Source organism: Haliotis cracherodii, unplaced genomic scaffold (assembly GCF_022045235.1).
Source record: "Haliotis cracherodii isolate W230 unplaced genomic scaffold, xgHalCrac1.p SCAF_9, whole genome shotgun sequence".
In the NCBI taxonomy this organism is placed as follows: domain Eukaryota; kingdom Metazoa; phylum Mollusca; class Gastropoda; order Lepetellida; family Haliotidae; genus Haliotis; species Haliotis cracherodii.
Window position 1 is genome coordinate 20,213,114 of NW_027266343.1, and position 23,879 is coordinate 20,236,992.

At 39.8% G+C, this 23,879-nt stretch overlaps 1 protein-coding gene across 2 annotated transcripts in view; it reads right to left on the reverse strand.

Annotated features, from left to right (window-relative positions):
• Positions 1-19,761, reverse strand: part of LOC139452220 (probable sodium/potassium/calcium exchanger CG1090) — a 76,524-nt gene extending 56,763 nt beyond the window's left edge. For both annotated transcript variants that reach the window (XM_071233611.1, XM_071233610.1), the window contains exons 1-2: positions 19,489-19,761; positions 9,418-9,618 (exon numbers count right to left, since the gene is read on the reverse strand). In XM_071233611.1, coding sequence (XP_071089712.1) covers positions 9,418-9,618; positions 19,489-19,663 — 376 coding nt within the window. In that variant the 5' untranslated portion in view covers positions 19,664-19,761. The remainder of the gene's footprint in view (positions 1-9,417; positions 9,619-19,488) is intronic.
• Positions 19,762-23,879: the final 4,118 nt, after the last annotated feature.

Here is a 23,879-nt window from a genome sequence, read left to right on the forward strand (position 1 = left end):
CAAGACACAAGGGTACACAAGTACATCTAGAACATTAGGCCTTGTAGCACTCCACAGAAGTATTTGTCTTTGGTACATGTATGTTTGGAAAACAGTTGTTGAGGATAGATCAACTTTGTTATTGGAAACAAATCAAATAATAGGAAATAAAGACATGAAACAGTCAAACATATATATTTTATCAGTATGATTTGCTGACAATCACTGTCTCAGCAATCAGAAAAATGCATTTGTAGGAAACCTAGCCGTCACCAAAGTGATAGCCAAATACATTTTGTTAAGGTCAAAAGATAAAATGACACAAACATATGATCCCATCAGCATTCAGTCAAGGTGAGCAATAAAGTGCATCAAGATGCACCGGATGTGCTGAACAGACAGCAATGTCCTCACAAAGGCATCAAACTACTTTGATGTACAATGCATTTGTACATGTGGCCAATATCCTAATATGCAAGCCTTAGTGAATGGATGTACCCTTTATTGTTAGACATATACCATTGCTCAGGTTCTTTATATGATTAAGGAAATATTCTTTCCTGCAATAAACATGTGAAAAAGACTCAAACTTAAAAGATTTCATCACTTTCTGTTGAAATCATTCACAGGTTGTGTTATTACGGCAACCAATAAGATTTCAGAAGAACATTACACTGTATGTGTGATCTCAAGAATATTTCTATGAACTAAAATAAAACTGTACTTTTGAAAAAAGGCTACTGTCAATTTTCAATTTGTATCACAATAATTATTGGATTTCTTTCTTAAAACTTTATAACATTCACAGAAAGTTTATAAACCTCTAAGTGAAAGTGCTGAAATCACATGCTCCGTAGTCAGCTTTCAAAACAAACATGTGGGGCCGTGACCTAAATCTACTCCAGTAGCAGTGCATGATAAATGTTTAATTGGCCGATATTGGGACTTGGTTGCAGAATCTATCTTCCATAAATCTATCTTGTGATGCTTAGCAGCTATACAAATCTATCATGAAGAAGTAAGCCATCAACATTCAATCAAGAGCAAATCTAAACGGTAAGACAATTTCTTTTAATCCTACAAAACTAACAACACTGCATACATTGACTGAGTGAAACATCTTTTAATCTTGGAATTATGACATAATCATAATAATTATCAATGTCTGTAAGTAGCTGGTTATGACTAACAGCCTGTATAGGTGCAATAAAACACCTGCTGTCCTCGGTCCTATTTCCCTGCAATGAATGCCTGTCAGGGATTAATCCTCTGAGTAGACAACTGAGGGCATCTACAGACACAAAAGCACCATAATGGGATTAATCAATCTGAGGCAGAAGGGGGAAGACGGGGAGTGCCGGCTTGATTGTTGAAATTGCCCAAAGCAAATAACACCAGGAACCTGTTTTTCATCGTTCGTTTTAAGCTATTTGCATTTTCCAAATTTGATTTTGGTCAAGCATTTGTGATTAAGCATGTCCTAAATTATAAAAGTCTGCAAAGTTGCTATGTTTAGTTTACTTGCCGTTTCATGTAACACCATCTACTTGCAGCACAAAAACCTTACTTCCAGACCTTTACCTTAATCAAGAGAACCTTTTTAGGATTCAACAGTAGCCCAAGTCTCTGAAGTAAATGTGAAACAGCAACTGGCAACAAAAGATACAACCATGTTTCCAAACAACATCAAAGACCACCTTTACCTTTGACAGACATAGCACCGGATTAGTTTTTGTAAAGATACATGCAAACATAAAGTGTCATGCCTACTGACATGTAACCATCCTTCAGAAACTGACGATGATACATGAAGACCTAACTTTGTCTCACAAAAAGCTGAATGGTGACCTTGACCTTTCACAAATTTTGACCTTAACATTCATAAAGCAGGGTCCTATCTTAGAAAAGGTAATTACACCAAGTCTATTTATAAATGCATCAATACTTTTTGAGAAAATGTAACCACAAAGTGAACTTTTTCTATCTTGTAACCTTCACCTTTAACTTTTTCCTGATATGGGTCAAAAGAAATATCCCAAGTTCATTTGGAAGAAGTCCATGCAAGGATGATCTCTGATGTCAACTATCTTCGTGTGGCGGCATTGGCTGTGGTGATCCTGCTGACAAACTGTCTGACAAACAGACCTCCATCATCTGTGAAATGTCTGCCTGCATGGAGGTGTGTCGCAGATGCAAAATTCAACGAGACTGCAGAAAAGGCAATGAAGATAATTGTTCTAACGGCTATAGACAATCCTCTCTTCAGATCCCCTTAGATTTGCTAAATGTCAGTCATGCCATAAACCTGATACATTCCACAGTGGAACAAATCCTAGTGAATGGCTCCTTGACAGCATTGTGGGCTCTAACACATCCTAGTGAATGGCTCCATGACAGCGTTGTGGGCTCTAACAGGTCCTAGTGGTTGGTTCCATGACAGCATTGTGGGCTCTAACACATCCTAGTGAATGGCTCCATGACAGCATTGTGGGCTCTAACACATCCTAGTGAATGGCTCCATGACAGCGTTGTGGGCTCTAACAGGTCCTAGTGAATGGCTCTATGACAGTGTTGTGGGCTCTAACAAGTCCTAGTGAATGGCTCCATGACAGTGTTGTGGGCTCTAACAAGTCCTATTGAATGGCTCCATGACAGCGTTGTGGGCTCTAACAGGTCCTAGTGAATGGCTCCATGACAGTGTTGTGGGCTCTAACAAGTCCTAGTGAATGGCTCCATGACAGTGTTGTGGGCTCTAACAGGTCCTAGTGAATGGCTCCATGACAGTGATGTAGGCTCTGACAGGTCCTAGTGAATGGCTCCATGATAGTTTAGTGGGCTCTAACAGGTCCTAGTGAATGGCTCCATGACAGTTTTGTGGGCTCTAACAGGTCCTAGTTAATGGCTCCATGATAGTTTAGTGGGCTCTAACAGGTCCTAGTGAATGGCTCCATGATAGTTTAGTGGGCTCTAACAGGTCCTAGTGAATGGCTCCATGACAGTGATGTAGGCTCTAACAGGTCCTAGTGAATGGCTCCATGATAGTTTAGTGGGCTCTAACAGGTCCTAGTGAATGGCTCCATGACAGTTTTGTGGGCTCTAACAGGTCCTAGTGAATGGCTCCATGACAGTTTTGTGGGCTCTAACAGGTCCTAGTGAATCTCTTCATGCTAGGGTGGTGAGCACAAAAATCTAAGCTTTACTTGTGCTGTTAATAGCTCCTTGCCACAAAATCAGAATAAAACTAGAACTAGTCTCCAGCACGCTCATAAATATTCATATACCTCCAGGATGCACACATCTGGATTACCAGTGCCAAGTCAATACAACTCATGCAACCTTTCAAGAACATCCGCACTGGGTTCAGGAGCTTAATCGTCTGCGTAATGGTAGTTGTTAATGGTCCATTGTTAACACTTAAGAGTGTTTGGGAAAAAGGTATTTATCAGAAGTCACATTAGTTTGAAATGAAGCCCCAAAATGACAAAGACGTTTACAACAATGGATGACAATCACAAGCACAGGTTTGTACTGACAGACTAGCAGCCGATTAGAGCCAAATCTAGACTTCCAACCCATGAACATATATCAACTCCTGGCATCAAACTCAATGTCGGACATATTTTGGACAAGCCCTGTCACCAGTGGTTCTAAACAAACAGGCTTAAGTTACATGTTAAACTGAAGGTTGTATTCCTTCGATAATATAAGTTATCATAATATCCCTCCAGTCTCAGGCTTGTGGTATAAAGCCCAATGAGGGACACATATAACCATGCATACCCCAAGTGATACTGCTACAACAAAGTTATCTTGCCAACATGTTGAATCTGCCATTGTAAAGGAATTTAAGCAAACTGAAAATTGACAGAAAACAGATGTTTGATTACCTTTTATTGACTTTGAATACACAATACCATTTAGAAAGTGGTCAAATGTTACAAACGTCACATTTGGGATAACACTTTCTTAGTAAAATACAGATTCTACTTTTGACCACTTTCTAAATAGCATTTTGTATTCATAGCTTTCTGTCATGAGAGCCGTGCCAATTTACACTTGTCAGTGGGGTACACAAAGTATGTGATCTAGACTACCAGTTGTTCGACTTTCATTTTTGTGAAAGCCTCAGTGGCTGAGTGGGTTAGATCGCTGACTTTGTGCGCTGGCATTTAGGTGCCTCACTCTGGGAGTGTGAGTTCAAATTCCGGATGGGACTCAACCCCTCAAAATACTAAATCTATACTTTACTAAGAAAGTGATATCCCAAATATAACACTTGTTTTATTGACTTGTAAACAATATGTCATGATAGAACAAAGTTTTATTGTGAAATAAAACATGCTTCGTTCTTCATTGTTCTTTGCAGTTTAAAGCATAGCTATCTCCTATAGGGGATTTATTCTCACACTCTGAAGACATTTATTTCCCTCCCAGATACATAGTATTTTATCAAGATCAGGTGAACCAAATGGATCTCAACTCTCTGGCGTGGAGGTAAGATAATACAGATGGTCATATCTTAAACAATTCACTGTTTATCATCTGTTCAGCTAATCAGCTGATGTTTCAATGCATGTCTTCACACATATGCTGTTTTGCTAATTCAGTTATATTCCACCATTTTCCCGCCGTGATGTTGCTGGAATATTGCTAAAAACGCCGTAAAACCATACTCACTCCATCATTTTCAATTATAGCTATGGTACTGGACAAAGAAACACCTTTGTGAAAACCAACATGCATGACTTCCTATGATTCACACCAGAGAGTTGCAATTAGAACAACAGGGACACTAAAGACCAGCATTCACTACATGACCTTGACCTCTTCACATGTCAGGGACAGACCCGTACAACAATATGGCATGAAAACTGATTGAAATTGACTAACAATTGAGAGGCTTCCAGATCATAAAATTTTCCATCGAAAGGTCACATCTTAGATTGAGAACAATAACACTGCATGCTTGAAGATTGAAATCAACTATCAATGTATAGGTCTGCTCTTGATTGACATCACATGCAGACCCTTTCAAGACAATGCACATCACCAGCCCTTGGGGATTACCTGTGTCTGATATTGATTGCCTGATATTGACAATCATCCACATCAACACTGATCATGTAAAGTAGAAAATTCTGCATACACTCCTGAGCAAACACAGGCATTTGATCAGGCTTAAAACAGTGCATGTGTATACACAGAGCCACAACACTGAACACAGGGGCAAATGTCATCTGGTGCAAATCAATAGCAATGATAAGGTGGCACTTTTTATGTGTATAGTTGCATGGGCACATGCTAAACTGTATCTACAGAACTATTTCAAAACATATTTATGGCTTCAAAATTCATTACACAATCTGAGACCTGTAACTTGAACATTCACAGACCTCATAACAATCACAGATCTGTAATTTGAACATTCCCAAACTTCATAACACAATCTCAGATCTTGATCTACAACATTCATGGAACAATCCATAACACAATCTCAGACCAGTAGGAAACATATCAACAGACTTTTACATAACACAACCACAGATCTATCACACTAGCTGTTGCTGCACTATATTGTTTTCACCTATCACAAATACTACTGCCACTGTTGAAACATCCTCCCAAGATAAACCACTTCTTTTCCCATACTATATCCCCCATGCTGTCTGGAATGCTACCATAATCATTATTGGATCGAACTACATTAATAGTAAGGATAAGATCTATGGATGAACAACTTCTTTATTACAATTAAGAGCGACGTTTCATTGTAGATTCTAAGACCTTTATCAAGAAAGTGGTGTTAAAACCTACACCAGAATGTAGCTCTTAATTGTTGTAAAGAAGTTGTTCATCCATAAATCTTATCCTTACTCAGTGCTCCAACTTCAAAAAAGTTACATTAATAGTGCCACATCACTGACTTACAGATTGAAAATGGGAGAAATCTGATGTAACTGGAGAGTCAATCATACCCAAGATGACTAAACAATAGTATCTGGCTAGAGTTCACATTCCCCTGGGCGGCCATCCACCCCTGCTCGACACAAGCCAACACAGGACTAAACACCTCCTTGGCACTGGTGCTTACCAGCTACATGGAGCTAAGTGTCATATGTACTGAAATAATCTGCTAGTAATAAGAACTGCTTTATAGTAAACTAGTTGCGTAATGAGATCTGTTTAATTAATCAGAGGATTATGTCATTGTAATATTCTTTAAACTGTTTCATTTTTAAGAAAAAAAATAGCCACATTGTACTGCCAATCTGTGTCCCATTACGATTCTCAATATACTCATAAGGTTTGAGGCTCATTCATAGAGCTGGTGGAAAGTCATCGGTCCAACGATAGACAAGAGATAATGACCTGTACAATGAGCTCCCTCACACCTTCGAAATGCAGGTGAGTTAAAGACAACACATTACCACCCAGGACACCTGTGACAACTGCGATCACAAATTTTTGGAAGATCCAGCTTGTTTCATTACAATAGGTTCTGTTACAGTGTACATTCCTCGTAGGAGGTCTGCATTCCCACGGTGAAACAAGTTAATTGTACTTAATTAACAAACATGCTGCAACGGAGGGTTACCAACTGTCCTGTCAAGTAGCTATATGAGTTATGTTTGCGGCTTGTACATTATTTGTAACGAATGTGCCGTTATGTGTGCATTATGTGGCTAAAAATACAGCAACAATGTAACAAACTAGAGCCTCACAGTTGAAATACATCAATAAATAAATTAAAATAAATACAACACAAAATCAGAGATTTCATACAGACCATTTGCCATTCATGAGAATCTTTAACTTCTTGCTTTGATGTCTGTCCTGCATTTAAGCTGGCCAATATATTTGTAATGCGCATGGTGTACACTGAACGACAGGCTTCATGGGTCTTGTTCTATGGTTATAGATTAGACCTTTTTGTGCCGAACATAATTTCATTTGGCAAAATCATAAAAACTTTCAGAATTTGTTTTGGTTCCAAATAACATGTGTAGGTCGCTCCAATGCAAACCCCAATAGGAAAAAGATTGTTGTTTAATACAATATGCAAGCTAAAGAATGTTGTGCATACTTTTTGTAACAGGACATGCATTGGTATATCAGTAGCGGTAACATGCATACAGACACATTATTCTACGAATTTCACAAAATGAGCTCTAGCATGATGCAACTCTTGACACATGGCTGTTGCTAGTCCTGGGGTTTAAACCACTTCATGGAACAAGGCCAAGTTGAGCCAAACATGGGTTATTCCTCAATACTAGACACATTACACTGTGCAGGACTCCACACACCATGAAGGGGATATGCTTAGAGTTCCTGACATTATTACCCCAGTCAACAAAACAATAGTAATTCCTAATTGCATTCTCAGCTCCCTGGGGAGTATTCAGATGACAATGTGTACCACTGTGTAATGATAACGTTACAGTATGTGACGAGTGTGAGACGCTGACCTTTCCACACCGCAATCATCTCAGTCAGACAAGACAGGCACAACATAAATATACAGTAGAGTTGGGGAAATACCATTTCCCAAACTATGTATGCAAAACTACAGCCCATGGAAATTGTTGCATTTATGTTGTCTCTCAACTAGAAAAACATTTCATGGGAAACGAAGAATATAGTGCCCAGAAAAGTGTATACCTTCATGGGTTTTAGTGGTGTGAAGGAAAACATTCAATACTCTGTGTTATTGAGATGAGATAAACATGGTATTTGGAGAGGCAGGATTCTATTTCAGCAGTATCCGAGGTATAAGTGTTGATTTCCGATATTTGTATAGGACTGATACAGGATCAGGGTTTTACGCCACACAGAAATGTGCGTCCAATACGCACAAATGAATAGAATGGACGCAGAAAAAATATATATTGCGTCCTGAAGGATGCACAATAATAACCATTGTACCAAATTCTTAACAAAAAAACATAAAGTTCCTGTAATTAAAGAAATTATTAATTCTTACTGTACACTAGACCATTTCATTTCACTTTTCCTATGAAGACCCTTGACATTAGTAATTGTGGGTCCTCTGGACCCCTAGTTTTGTTGGTGAAGGTGCAGGATTGATAGAGGACTTACGCAGGACTTACACAGGACTTACACAGGACTTATAGAGGATAGACAGAGAGTTATATGACTCCAGAATTAGACACCACAGTCAACAAGCTGAAAACAAAGAGTCAAGCTGAAGGCATGGCTAAAATCGAAAGGTCAGCCATTGTTGGAAATCAAGTTACAAGAACAAACCATGCCCATGGCAAAACAGACATATCCTCCAGACTGTCAGTCAGTCTGTCCCAGTAATGTTCTTGACGGCCACTTTGTGACACAGCCTAAGGTAAAATGGGGCTAACAATGAAGTTAGGAGGACAGAATGTTTTCTCTTCCGCTGTGTCCACTGACTTACTTTCAAAGTCATAGTTCGCTCTACGGTGAAAGCTTCACAATGTTTCTTACTTGATAGCAAATTAACAAGCTTAGTAATCATATTCAAACTATGACTGAATTTGAATCTTAACCCATTAGACCATATAAAGTCTTCTTAAATCAAACTCATAAGCATCAGAGTGCAAAACCTTATATTACCTAACGAGGCACAACTATAGGTGAAATTATTTTCAGTAATTCTCAGTGAGCATTACAATTTGTGCTCCATGCTGATTGGCTAGATGTTAAGATTTGTTTGTGAAGTGGCCAATAGCCACATGTCATATCAACATCAACATAATATTGTCTGCTTGTTTGTTATGATGTTTAACACTACACTCAGCAATCTTCCAACTATATGACAGTGGCCTGAAAATAACCGAGCCTGGACCAGAAAATTCAGTGATCTATATTGTGAACAACGATCCACGCCATCAGGGTACCAGTTAACCAAGTCACTAAGCCTGACCACCCTATCCTTTTGATTGCCTCTTACAACCAGCACAGGTTGCAGGGGGCCTGTTCAGACTATTGGCAATATATAGAATAACCTACTCACAATTTACTTAATTAAGGGGTATCTGTCCCTTGAGAAACAATATTACAAGTTCCTTCTAAGGCGCTGCACTTACAAGCTTAATTCACTGGGAACAGAATATCTGTAGTTTCTCATAGCTTGTAGGTTTTGCTGTACGTATTTGCAGTAAAACGGTTCACGATGAAGAGTTTAAGTTGGATGTGGGTTGTTTTGACATCAGTGATTATATAAAACAGATGTTGCAAATGTCTAACAAAAAAAATTAAAATGTAAATATTTTGCTGAAGTTTTTAATATCAAATACCAAAACATCAAAACTGACTTTGAAATATTCATAAACATCTGTGTTGGTCATCATCATGTTCATGCCCAGTGTAACGTAGACATGTTTCTCCAAGCTATTCTGTCTTCCCTACATGCACGTCCAGCACCAGCAGACCACTCATACTTACGATCACAGAGAATTTCCAAGGAAGGCACAAAATAGTAATCACACACAATTGCCAGGGCCATGAACATGTATATGCAGATGAGGATGTGGACCGCTATGGCTCCTTGTTGGCGCTGTTGCTGTGTGAAGAATCCTTTGGGAAACTGTTCTACTGCTCGTGGTGTGCAGTTGGGCAGGGTCATCATCAAGTGCCGTGACAACCCTAAAATAAACAAGAAACTATTAATGTGGAATGGTGAAAAGCCAAACACTGCTACACAAAAAGATGTGGTAACGTGGAAAGTTTATGAAGTGTTCTTTGAGCTTAAGTAATACATGTATAGTTTCGCACTATTGTTGGTAACTAGATAGAGACCTGTGGCATTTCTAGGTAAAAATTAAAAAATTGGAACAAAACATATCCCAATTCAAGTTGAGAACATTCTATTTCAAAATAAATGTTTCAGTTTTGGAAATGTGACGTGAATTTCACTGATGTTTGTCTTTTTGTTTTATCCTGCAGTTAGCAATATTCCATGTGTATCACAGCAGTCTGTAAATAAGTACTGGGCTGTACATGTTTTAAGACTTTTGCATTGAAAGTAGATTGAAATCCTAGAAAAAAAGGTCTCTTTGGCGTTTTAATAAACACCCCATACCCGAAGTGGAATGAGCTAGTTGAGATCTAATCGCATATAGTATTAGTCCAGTCATATCTTCCCTTGTGAAGAACTGAAGACAGTCCCCAACTTGTTGATCACTGAGGTGAATAGGTGAAAGAATGGAAAATAGACATGCGTCACTGTTATATAATGCGTCAGTTACATGAGAGCAGCCAGCCAAGTGTCAATGGTGGACATTGATCCACATTAACTGGGCAAAATGTTCCATAATAGGGCATGTGACACATATTCTACAGCTTTGTGACACGTTTTGGAAGTAGCCTCAACCTTTAATTGATTTTTAGCACCATGTTTCTTGAATTCATGTTTTTTTTATATATTTCAAGACAGAATTAGAGTCATGTCCTCACCACAAACCTAATTTGTGTGCAATGCTTCCAGAAAAGCACATTTGTGCTATAATGATTCAGTGAAGATGCAAGACAAATAGAAAAAAACTGCCTATAGCAGGACACCATCTAGCCACACGCCTATAGCAGGACACCATCTAGCCACACGCCTATAGCAGGATACCATCTAGCCACACGCCTACAGCAAGACACCATCTAGCCACACGCCTACAGCAGGACACCATCTAGCCACACGCCTATAGCAGGACACCATCTAGCCACACGCCTATAGCAGGACACCATCTAGCCACACGCCTATAGCAGGACACCATCTAACCACATGCCTACAGCATGACACAATCTAGCCACAAATCTATAGCAAGACACAATCTAGCCACACACCTACAGCAAGACACAATCTAGCCACACACCTACAGCAAGACACAATCTAACCACATGCCTACAGCATGACACAATCTAGCCACACACCTACAGCAAGACACCATCTAGCCACACACCTACAGCAAGACACCCTATAGCCACACACCTACAGCAAGACACCCTATAGCCACACACCTACAGCAAGACACCCTATAGCCACACACCCTATAGCCACACACCTACAGCAAGACACCATCTTCCACACACCTACAGCAAGACACCATCTTCCACACACCTACAGCAAGACATCATCTTCCACACACCTACAGCAAGACACCATCTTCCACACACCTACAGCAAGACACCATCTTCCACACACCTACAGCAAGACATCATCTTCCACACACCTACAGCAAGACACCCTATAGCCACACACCTACAGCAAGACACCCTATAGCCACACACCTGTAGCAAGAGACCCTATAGCCACACACCTACAGCAAGACACCCTATAGCAAGACACCCTATAGCCACACACCTACAGCAAGACACCCTATAGCCACACACCTACAGCAAGACACCCTATAGCCACACACCCTATAGCCACACACCTACAGCAAGACACCCTATAGCCACACACCTACAGCAAGACACCCTATAGCCACACACCCTATAGCCACACACCTACAGCAAGACACCCTATAGCCACACACCTACAGCAAGACACCATCTTCCACACACCTACAGCAAGACACCCTATAGCCAGACACCCTATAGCCAGACACCCTATAGCCACACACCTACAGCAAGACACCCTATAGCCACACACCAGATTACCGCTACTGACGCCTTGAAAGGAATTTTAGTTGACAGATAATGGATACATATATCATAAATGCCATACTTTGATTCGTTAAAAGTCATATTTGTTTTTGTTGGACGATTCTATGTCAACACGTAATTCTCGCAATCACGTGCACGGGAGCCTTGACGGTGATTGGTCAGACTGGTTCCATGTAAAAAATAATACCCGGCAATAGCGATCAGCTGCTTCGCTTAGGGTTATTATTATTTTAAATATGTTTAGTAAAAGCTGCATCTAAATTAAAAAGATATTGGAATATATTATTCCTGATAAAAAAATAGTTTCAGATACAACTTTTGCCGATCCTTGCATTAAAATACTGTAAAGTTATATCATTGGGTGTGTCTTGACCGAATCACCGGTAGATTCCAAGAAAACGTGTGTACATGTACAGCTGATTGCTGTGTCCGGCTTAGTTTACGAGAAAATACACTAGGTAATCTTAATCCCTGGATATAAAACAATGCCTAGCTGAACAAAAAATACAATTTAAACGGTAAATCAACATGTCTGATGATTTTTTATCTCAAATTTCGAATTTGTACTGACAAAGTTTCTCATCACCCGTTCGTTTGCCGGACTTCGCTGAAGGGGTATGGTGTACTTTGTGTCTGCGCATAATATTTAAATTTCTTTTTTACCAAAATATTGAACCCACTAGAGGGGCGTGCGCATTATACTCAAGAAAATACATGAAATACATGGGCGGATACAGCTTTTTTGAAAAGGGGGGATGCACAATTAAGATCTATTTATTGTCTTTGGTGGTAATTTGTACAGAAATAAAGATTTTTTTTCGAAATTAAAAAAAAAGGGGGGGATGCGCCGGTGAAATACTTTTAACAGTTCCAAAGCCAGTTTGTTGTTTCAGTAAAACATACTGTATTGCTGACAATTTGCTATAACAGTAAATAAACACCTTATATCTTCTTCAACTGTACTTGTCACATCTTTTAGAGAGCAGAAAGACATCAACTTGGCTTAGCTTGTATCTGTAAACACTGTATCGTGATACGTATCGTATCGCGACCCCTGTATCGCGATACGTATCGTATCGCGACCCTCCCGTATTGTTACACCTCTAATTAATACATCTGTCTGACTAACATCTAATTGTTCACCCAATACCTCCTGGCAATACCATACCATATCACTAATCCCTGGTTATTTGTAATTTGCCATGCTTTCTTGGTTTTGATTTCATCAAAATGTGGGTAATTCAAGATAATGTGCACATGTTCCTATTACATTTTACAGAAATACATCCTTAATTTATGTAACAGTGGAATCTACTTTGATACATTTATGGGACCAGGGCTCAACCCGCTTCTGACTGGTGCATTAAGGTTTTCATGTCAAACATGCACCTGGTGCAAGTTAAATCCAGTTCAATAAATCAAGCCCAGCTTTCCCATCCACACCTACCACTTCATCGCATCAACACCCACCTATACCAACCACCTTCTCCCACCAGCAATCACCCACCAATACCAACACCCACACCCACATCCATCTGGATAAATCTATGCACAGTACACATCGTTACTTTGGTCAATATATCTCACACTGAAAGGCTTATGTAAACTTTGGAACAATGGAACTAATGATGTCCATCCTGAGTGTACACTTGCATCCACAAGTGAGTTAACATAGTTACATAGAACCTTTGGAAGACAGTAATGTTCAGATGCCAGAGGAGACGAAGGCTGATCTATCTACCTATTGCCGATTAACTGCTAAATGTGGGTGTGGATTCTCAACGTCAATGATTTCACTCAAAAAGTTCATTTAGGTAATTTTCTATCAGAATGTAACGAGAGGAAGGGCTTGATCTAAAGTCAGCTCGCCAAATCTTCTGATTACCGGACAGCTGTCCCAGCTTGCCTTGAGAGTCAGCAGCAAGACCTAACTAAAATCCACTCTCACTTCCAAATTGGGCCGAAACATTTGCCCACAGTTCAAGTACATCTTAAATCAAAACAGGGTCATTCCAAATGTTCCTGAAACTATCTGTCCCTTATTTTCAGACCACATTGACCTTCATCTTCAGAGATGAGAATGGATATATTCCTTTTCAGTTGATACACATTAGCAATGGAGTGTGGTCCATAATCTTGGGGGTGTTTAAGGGGGGAAGCCATCAGATTTTAACAAATTTGTGGTCACTAATCTTCGCGTTTCTGCAGAAGATTTTCATCCCTGCATAAGCCAACAGGCAAATGACATAATTAGAGACAGTTTGTTATTTGTTTGTTGATTAATGCCACACTCAGCAATAATCCAGCCATGTGGTCAGGACCTGTAAATAATCGAGCCTGGACCAGACAATCCAGTAATTGACATTGTGAACAACGATCCACACAATTGGGTTACAGTGACACTTTATCAACCAAGTCATCTAGCTGACAACCTGAGCAATTTGGTAGCTTCTTATGACAAGCATAGGTTGCTAGGGACCACTCTAACCTGGAATCCCACAGGGTAGAGACAGACATAAAGCAGAAGAAAACATGATACGGTACATGCGAAGAGTATCACTGGTGCTTTATGTCTTAATGGCTGGGTTGTTTTACAATACGTGGTTTATACATGGTGAGGAAGAAATGTAGGAACTGAATAATGTATTGATAGTGATTTCTACCTGTTGTCCCAGTTAGATAGTGTTTCTCATTTCTATTACAAGTATATTCATGGCATAAACAATATGAAATCATAGAGTATATGTACATACAGATGGGCACTTTGAACACTCAATCCCTTCCCTCCAGACAGGATAAGTGTCACAAACATTTTTAAAGATATATGATACGGATATGATACAGATATACATCCTACAACAGTTGGATCATTCTCAGAATATTCACTTGATTTAATGTGCATGTTACCAATCAAGTCAATGATCTAACATTGTCTCAGAGAATATGGTATAAAACAAACGATGACCTATACATGTTTCGATCTACGCAATTGGTATACGATGACATGCATCAACCACGTCAGCGAGCCTGGCCACCGGATTCCGTCTCCTCTTAGGACAACCATAGTCACCTCTTATGATAAGCATGGGTTGCGGAAGACATATTCTACCGCAAATCTTCACAGGTTGAAAGATGAAGTAAAATCATTTTTTTCTGGCATATACACATATTATATACACCAGCAAACTGTTCAACATATTTTAACAAAGTTGATATCAAAAGCAATATATTTTACTGGTGGGGACACCACAGTGTGACAATGTATCAATACATGGATATACTTTTCATCATGGACAAGTACCAAACTGACACTGAAATAAAGACACGTGCATTTCGATGGATGCACATATCTAACAAACAAATAAATGATGACAAACACAGTGAGCTTAAGTGAGTCGCCTGAAGTTAGCAGAGGCTTTGTTTTTCATTGTTTGAAAAACGAACCAGCTGCTAACGTCAGGCTGCTGTGAAAGTGGGGCCCAGAAGCTCACCTGAATTAGTTTGTGTTTATCCACACTGTCATGGTTTTATAACATGGAAAATTTGCATTTATTACACTCAAAAGACAGGTGCTTGCTTTTCAGGTAGTTATTATTTATTTTTCAAGTAGGTTTTGAGATATGATCAGTTGCTGTGTATCAACTTTCACAATAATACCAGTAATTAGTATTGTCAGAAAAAAACATTTTCAAAATGGATTGAGTGTCATATTGAATGATAGCATGATATCTTAGAATGCTGATTTTCTTATTGGTCCTCCTTCAGTATCTAATCTTTGCTTTTGGATGATTATCACGAAAGAACATATTTATTCAGAAGCACTTCTTTCACAACCCACAATTCATCACCAAATTTTATCTGCCTAATCCAGTTTTCCTTCACTCTGGGGTAAGGACAGAAATTGAGGGACAAGGGACAACTTATCATGTAATTGACCTTCACTAATCCGGATTACCACTTCAACCATCTCACTCGCATGTCCAGGAGGCTATTCTTATCAACAAACAATGTGCTTACAACATAGATTGATGCCAAGAATGGCCTCGGCTCTCTGATAACATAGCTTTAATGGCAGAATAGCAAGACCACGGCACCACTGTCAGGGTACCGTACATTTCCAAAAAATAGGATCACAGCATCAGACAGCATAAAAGAAACATCCTGGGGCTGAAACAGTCTCGGTACCGTACATATCCCAATAATGAGACCACAGCACCACATATGACGTAAGAAACATCGGCTGCAACTGAAACACTGTCACGGTACCGTACTTATCCCAATAGTAAGACAAGGGTCCACAGCCTAATGAGGTCCAGATGGTATAATGAGTGGGGGTGAATCAGTGACATTGTCTTCAAGAATACGTAACTATAATGAGTGTGGTATGAATCAGTGACATTGTCTTCAAGAATACGTAACTATAATGAGTGTGGTATGAATCAGTGACATTGTCTTCAAGAATACGTAACTATAATGAGTGTGGTATGAATCAGTGACATTGTCTTCAAGAATACGTAACTATAATGAGTGTGGTATGAATCAGTGACATTGTCTTCAAGAATACGTAACTATAATGAGTGTGGTATGAATCAGTGACATTGTCTTCAAGAATACGTAACTATAATGAGTGGGGGTGAATCAGTGACATTGTCTTCAAGAATACGTAACTATAATGAGTGTGGTATGAATCAGTGACATTGTCTTCAAGAATACGTAACTATAATGAGTGTGGTATGAATCAGTGACATTGTCTTCAAGAATACGTAACTATAATGAGTGTGGTATGAATCAGTGACATTGTCTTCAAGAATACGTAACTATAATGAGTGGGGGTGAATCAGTGACATTGTCTTCAAGAATACGTAACTATAATGAGTGTGGTATGAATCAGTGACATTGTCTTCAAGAATACGTAACTATAATGAGTGTGGTATGAATCAGTGACATTGTCTTCAAGAATACGTAACTATAATGAGTGGGGGTGAATCAGTGACATTGTCTTCAAGAATACGTAACTATAATGAGTGTGGTATGAATCAGTGACATTGTCTTCAAGAATACGTAACTATAATGAGTGTGGTATGAATCAGTGACATTGTCTTCAAGAATACGTAACTATAATGAGTGTGGTATGAATCAGTGACATTGTCTTCAAGAATACGTAACTATAATGAGTGTGGTATGAATCAGTGACATTGTCTTCAAGAATACGTAACTATAATGAGTGTGGTATGAATCAGTGACATTGTCTTCAAGAATACGTAACTATAATGAGTGTGGTATGAATCAGTGACATTGTCTTCAAGAATACGTAACTATAATGAGTGTGGTATGAATCAGTGACATTGTCTTCAAGAATACGTAACTATAATGAGTGTGGTATGAATCAGTGACATTGTCTTCAAGAATACGTAACTATAATGAGTGTGGTATGAATCAGTGACATTGTCTTCAAGAGTGCATATACAGCTTGTAAAAGGGAAGGAGAACTTTATGATCACATTGTATACTCCTGGATAGCCCCTTGTGTTTGACTGCTGTTGTTCAACATGAGTTGAATTTAGCATTGTAATACCTCAACACCCAATCACCTGCACAACATCCAATCTGTAAATGTTATGTAAAAGTTAAAATGGGGAAGGAAGGGGTGTGGGTTAATCCCCCACCCCCTCCCCCAGCCCCATGCAACTCTTCTCTGCATTAAGTATGTCAATTAAACAAAAGGCATTTGCAAACTATTGTACCCACAGATAGAGATAGATAGATAGATAGATAGATTCCCTCCAATTGAATGAAGATTACAATATGCAGATATAATTATGTTACATGTTTAACATGAATTGGAGGTATATTTACACAAGTTCATAAACATAAAAGTTTTTAGCTGGTATCGCCATTTCCTTATAAAGCGGCTTACATTAATTATTACTTCTGCCCACTCATCTCTTCCTAGTTCCATAATACATTTATAAGACTGAGTCTTGAATTAAGGTGGACATAAAATACATCATCTCGATGAGATTTAATAGCATCATTCACGGCCTTAGACCAGCCTTTCTTATTAATAAATTGACAATTACTGACATAGTTAACAAGTGTATCATTTAGGTTATACTTTTGTACAAGTTGTAGCATATTATATATCGGAGATTTTCTACTCCATACATGGCATGTAAAACTATCTGTACACATAAACTGACCCAGGCGAACTAGAAACATTACTTTAAAAACACAGTTATACTTTGCTTTTGCTTATACATACCTTTCCAAAGAAGTAGAGTGCTCTTTTATCTATGTAATACTGTAGTGGCATGATGCTGATAGCATCCAATACAACAATACTGGATTCAGACCACCAAAGTACAACCCATTATTATGGTTAGTGTTGATGAGAACACGTAACTTTTCACATGCAGATTTTGTGCGTTCAAGTGATGATTTATCCTTACTAAGATATACACCTGCATAATTAATAGATTTCCTTGGTTGAATATGCATATTGCCAATTGATACATTAGTGGTTTGAACCTTTTTGTTTGGGCATCCAAAGTATAGAACTGCACTCTTGCTTACATTATATTTTAGCTGCCACATATGAGCATAGTTTTGAACGACATCAAGAAGATTTTGCAGGCCTTTATTTGAGATACTCAATAAAGTAGTGTCGTCAGCAAGAAGAATCCCAGGACATTTACCCCATGGCAGAATTAAACCAGAATCTGAGTTTCCAAGTTCATATAGAACGCCATTAATAAATAGCATGAAAAGCCAGGCAGACATTACTCTACCTCAACCTACTCTTTGATTCAAGGGGAATGCATCAGACTTAAATTTGTCAAAGTATACAAATGATTTCATAGAAGTGTAGGAGAGTCAATATTCTCCTTAGTCTACCCATTATTCCTATATCATACAGTTTAATAAATGATCCATCAGGCCATACCCGATCAAGTGCTTTTTCATTATCTATGAATGCACAGTATACAATCGACATCCTTTCATTGTAATATCATGGACCCTAAGTTTTAAGTCTTCATGGTATGCAATATTTTCTGTTAACGTAAGTACAGCCGTTTCAGCACCATAGTGAGGTCTAAAGCCAAATTGCAAAGGATGGGGAAATTCTATGTTATTATCTACCCAAGATTCTATTCTGTTGAGAAGAAGTCTTTCAAAGAGTTTGTTTAATACAGGCGACATTGTTATTCTTCTATATTTGGCAGGGTCATATTTTGGTTTACCAAGGCCTTTGTGTATAGGAAGAATTTGACCTATAGAAAATGATTTTGGAATGTATTCAAAGTTAATAATGGCATTGAATAGTAAGGCAATATGATACAGCAGAGATCTACCAGCTTTCTTTATATGTTTATTGCATAATGTATGTCAATTAAACAAAAGGCATTTGCAAACTGTTGTACCCCAAGTGTCATGAAAACTGTACCATCCATTCTCAAACAATGTTGATATCACCTCTTCCCTCTAAATAAATACGTTGACCGTTTGGTATTGATAGTGATTCGTTACAGCCCTTATCACCTGCTTAAAGGCGAGGTTGCTTTGTTGGTATATCCTTGAATAAATCACCTAGACTCTGATTCTGAACCTATATACATGTGATGTTTCTCCCCGTCAGCATAGAAACGTGTAAGTCGCGTCATTCACAACCTCGGCTGCCCCTAGACCTGTAATATAATACACATGAGCGATTTCAATCACTATACAACAGTACAGCGAGAGGGCAAGACCGCAGCTCTATAAACAGTACAGCTCTTGTGCCACGTAAGACACCCATGGGATCTTGGCAATCAATAACTTTCACAGCAACCTGCAAAACGAATAACCATCGCTTCCTACCTTGGGTCTCCCAAACACTGCCAAGGTCTGGGGGATTCCCCTCGGCCCCCTCCAGGCTTTCCTTCGGGAGTTGGGGGGAATCTGACAGCCAAAACATTCGCCATGATGTCAGAGTAACCAGTCCAACAGAAAATATCAACACACGAATGTGTACCGGTGCTCGTCGGATCCGCATGCTTCATTCCTCTAATGTAAATCGTTTATCTGCGAGTGTTCCTGATCTCATCTCCTTATCTCCCGCCGTCGGGCCTACGACTCGACATTTCCAACAGCGACACGAGCCCATGTGGGACGTAGATCAGACGATTACATTTTCAAAGGGGGAGAAAGGTTGGAATCTCCAACAGCATGTAAGCGTTTGTATTAAAAATTTAGGAGTGTGACGGTAATCGATCGATATTTGCGTAAAAGCAAATATTTACCGACCGTACAAGAGAGTGGCATAAGGGCAGTCGCTTTTGCTGCATAAACCGTGTGATCGTTGGTTTTACCTGGCACACTTTGTAGACCCTTCCAATCAAGTCTATCGTCTTTCACTTTGAAACGAATCTCAACAATGTCAAGTACAGTTATATTTGTGGGCATGCAGCTAGGTAATACAATTGCTTCCATGTGTAACGCTGATTTTCAGGTAAAGATTACTTATTTCTACAAATGATCAGACGTCTAACTGGAGACCTTAGACGCATTCGTTCAATGACCAAATTGAAACATGTTTGTAACTTGAGAATGATTGTTAGCATTTCACAAATCGAGAAATGTAGATATCCTAGTTTTACAATAGATCGCGTTGTAGTATCACGTCAGTATACCATGTTTATTATCTGTACAGATAACGACTCTCTTGGTTGTATTGAATAGAGCTGTTATGTAAACACGAATGTTATCGTGGTTAATCCAGGTCGATTTCAAGTCAGTTTGAGACGCATCGTACTGATTCACCTCATGGAAACATGCATTTTGTAAACATAGTGACCAGACATACACATCATTCTTTCGCGTTTCAAGGCAACTGCTGTTTATGTTCAATGAGTTCCGTTGTTTGCTTACCACAGTGCATACACTGGATACACGCTTGCTTTGTTGTAAACACAAGCGACCGGGTAGCTCGGATGCATTATAAACCTGGCTTAGGCATATAAATCATGGAGACGACATTTATTTTCGATGTTCAGGGTTTTAAGATTGAGTGAATGCATCTGAACTGAGAATTACTGTGTCAGACGTCGTCTATATAGCTACCTATAATCATGTCATCGCAGGCAGACGAACGGGGTACATCGCACAAGCTTTTGGGCCGATGTGCCGATGTGGGTCGACAGAAATCCGTCGTCTGCGCGACAAGCGAACACCCCCCACCACTTGACTTTATCGTGCCCCCAAACCGAGAGAGTGTTGGGTTCAACGCCGCTCTGAGTTTTATTCACCCCAAGGCTTAAGTGTAGGGGAATGGTGCTGACATTCAAAGGATCATAATCAAGGAGATTGTGGGATTCGAAAACAGAATCAGCGTCGACTTCATATTTAGGTCGCCGTCGTTACCCAAATCGATACCCCGTCGATGACTGGTTTGCGTGCTCCAAAACAGGCAACTGGCAAATATTTATGACATACACATAGTTAACTCGTGAGATATGTCTCCTTTCGTGTATTAGAAGCACGATTTTAGGACGATGTGTTGTATAGTCTTCACAAAAAGAAACTCACACGTAGATTTGTAGTAAATATATTGTGCCTAAAAAAGTCGATATATTTAATTTAACATGATAGATACAAATATGAAATTTTGGAGCTCGATAGTAACATGTTGTCGTTGTACAAAGGCATTGAAAACTGTTCATCGTCATGTCACTAAAGGCCACACTGTTGCGCTGAACTCAGTATCTCGTGTGACCGCCTCGGGCAGCAATCACGGCTCTGCATCTCCTCGGCACTGACTGGGTAAGTGTACGAATTCTGTCCTGCGGAATTTTGCGCCACTCTGCTTGTAACGCGTTGGCCATTTGTGGGAATGACGTTGACGTTTACGTCCATCGAGTTCATCCCAGAGGTGTTCGATTGGGCTGAGATCTGGAGATCTCGACGGCCAGGACAAGACGTTGATGTTGGCATTATGAAAGTAGTCTACCGTGACACGAGCTGTGTGCGGTGGAGCGTTGTCCTGTTGAAACAGCTCCCTCTGGTGGTCAATGATTGGAAGATGGTGAGGTTGAAGAATTTAATTCATGTAGCGATTTGCTGTCAAATTTCCCTGAACCACAACCAAGTCAGATCTCGCGGTGTAGGATATGGACCCCCACACCATGACACTACCGCCACCGAAATTGTCGAATTCACGTACACAATGTGGGGCAAAACACGTTCTCTTCCATCAAGCCGGTGAAGAAGCAATCGTGATTCATCGGTAAACCACACTCTTCTCCAGTTTCTCAAATTCCAAGGCTGTAAGGTATGGCGTCGCTGTCGATGGATCTGTTGCAAAACAGTGACGATAACTGGTCTTCTGGGTCGGATTCCAGCCAGTCGGTCGGTTCCTGAGAGTCTGGTCCGATATCCTCCTCAAACCAGGGATGCGTCCAACAGTCTCCGTAGCTGTGGCATTGTGATGACGTAGGTGGAACAGTCGAACGTAGCGATCCTGTGTAGGGGTGGAAACTCTTGGTCGGCCGGTTCTCGGACGGTCTGCAGTGGAATTGAACTGTGTGTATCGGTCACAAAGGCGGCAAATGGTGCTGTGGTGGACGTTGAAGTGGCGTGCAACAGAAGACTGCGATTCCCCTCTTTGGATACGTCCTATGGCAATGTTCCGATGGGCAGCTCTGAGTCTCGGTATTTTCGAACTTGAAAAATCTTGACAATTGAAGGACAAATTATTGACTTATGCTTGCCTTTTTATAGCCACTACCACGAGTTACGAATGCCATAACTTGCACGTGCATTTTGCATTACTGTTTTCCTCCATGACATTTTTGAAAATGTGTGAAAGCAATGCCGTTTAAGACAATGTACTACGTACTACCTGTGCGTTTCTTTTTTTGAAGAGTGTATGTAGGTGCGTGTTTGTTGTGTGTAACGACTTGGTTCATGGGCATTCACGGTCGATGACAACGACTGTATAATCTTCTCACTGACGTGTCTGTTGTTAGGGACAATCGTGGAAGCAGCGTACCGTAACAGCGCATGCATTCATTGATTCGGGATGTTCACTACAGTACAGGCCAACCCAGCAGACTTGAGCCCACGGAGAACATGGGCATCGTTCACTACTAAAAGAACATATGTTCCTCCTTCAAAAATATCTTGGTGGCAGACGTGATTTGATAACGATGATCCTTCAAACATTCATTCATAGGCTGGGGGTCGTATACAAACGTGTTATTGTTATTCATCGGAGTAACTGGACTATAACAAATACACTATTGTTGGACTGCTATCTGTCGGGTGGCGTGGACCAGTGGCCAAATGACTTCACAACACCTGCAGAGTTGTTTCCCTTGGATACCCGGAACAACTGGGCGTGACTCGATCGGTTGGTCAGGCTAGCTGACTAGGTTGATGCATGTCATCGAATCCCATTTTATGTAGATCGATGCTTATGATGTAAATCACTGGATTGTTTAGTCCAGACTTGATTATTTATACAGAACGACGTCATATAGCTGGAATATTGCTGAGAGCGGCGCTATACAGCAAACAAACGAACCAACAAATGATTCATAATCCAAGATTCACCCCGAATATGAAAACTGACCACCATGTCATGCCTACATTAGCGTTACACCTAAACATCGTGTACATTAATGGTGTCGATCTCCCGAGTGCATTCAATATTATACTAGGCATACTCGAATTTCGAGTGGTAGTATCGTATTTGCAAAGCTACTTCATGTCTGACACACACGCCTGTGTGTGGAATGTATGCGGATGGCTGACCTTTACAACTTTCACCTAAAACGCATAATGCATAAGATCACCAGTGTATTTCGAGATGGATAACGGAATCAATTTGGTAGCGCATATCTGTGTATCTTTATTAATAGCTGCGGTATAAACCTTTCACTGAATTGTTCCAGCGCCGAGGCAGCAGTCAATTGGCCACAGGCCTAGGAAAGACTCAAGGATGGTATTCTGTTCCATTTTACCTGTATACCTAAACTGGACTTATTGCTTTATATGTATTATTATGCTATATTTGTTCGAATCAGATTTGGGAGTAAGAGCTAACATTTTATCCAAAATCCCAGACACTGCATCCAATATATATTGTGTTCATTGCACAAGCTGGAGCAAAATTCCAGCTATTTTTTATATATATTTGGTATTGTGGTTTGTTGTCATACTTAAACCTAATTACATTTTTACTTGTTCTTAAAGATCTGAAAATAAATAGA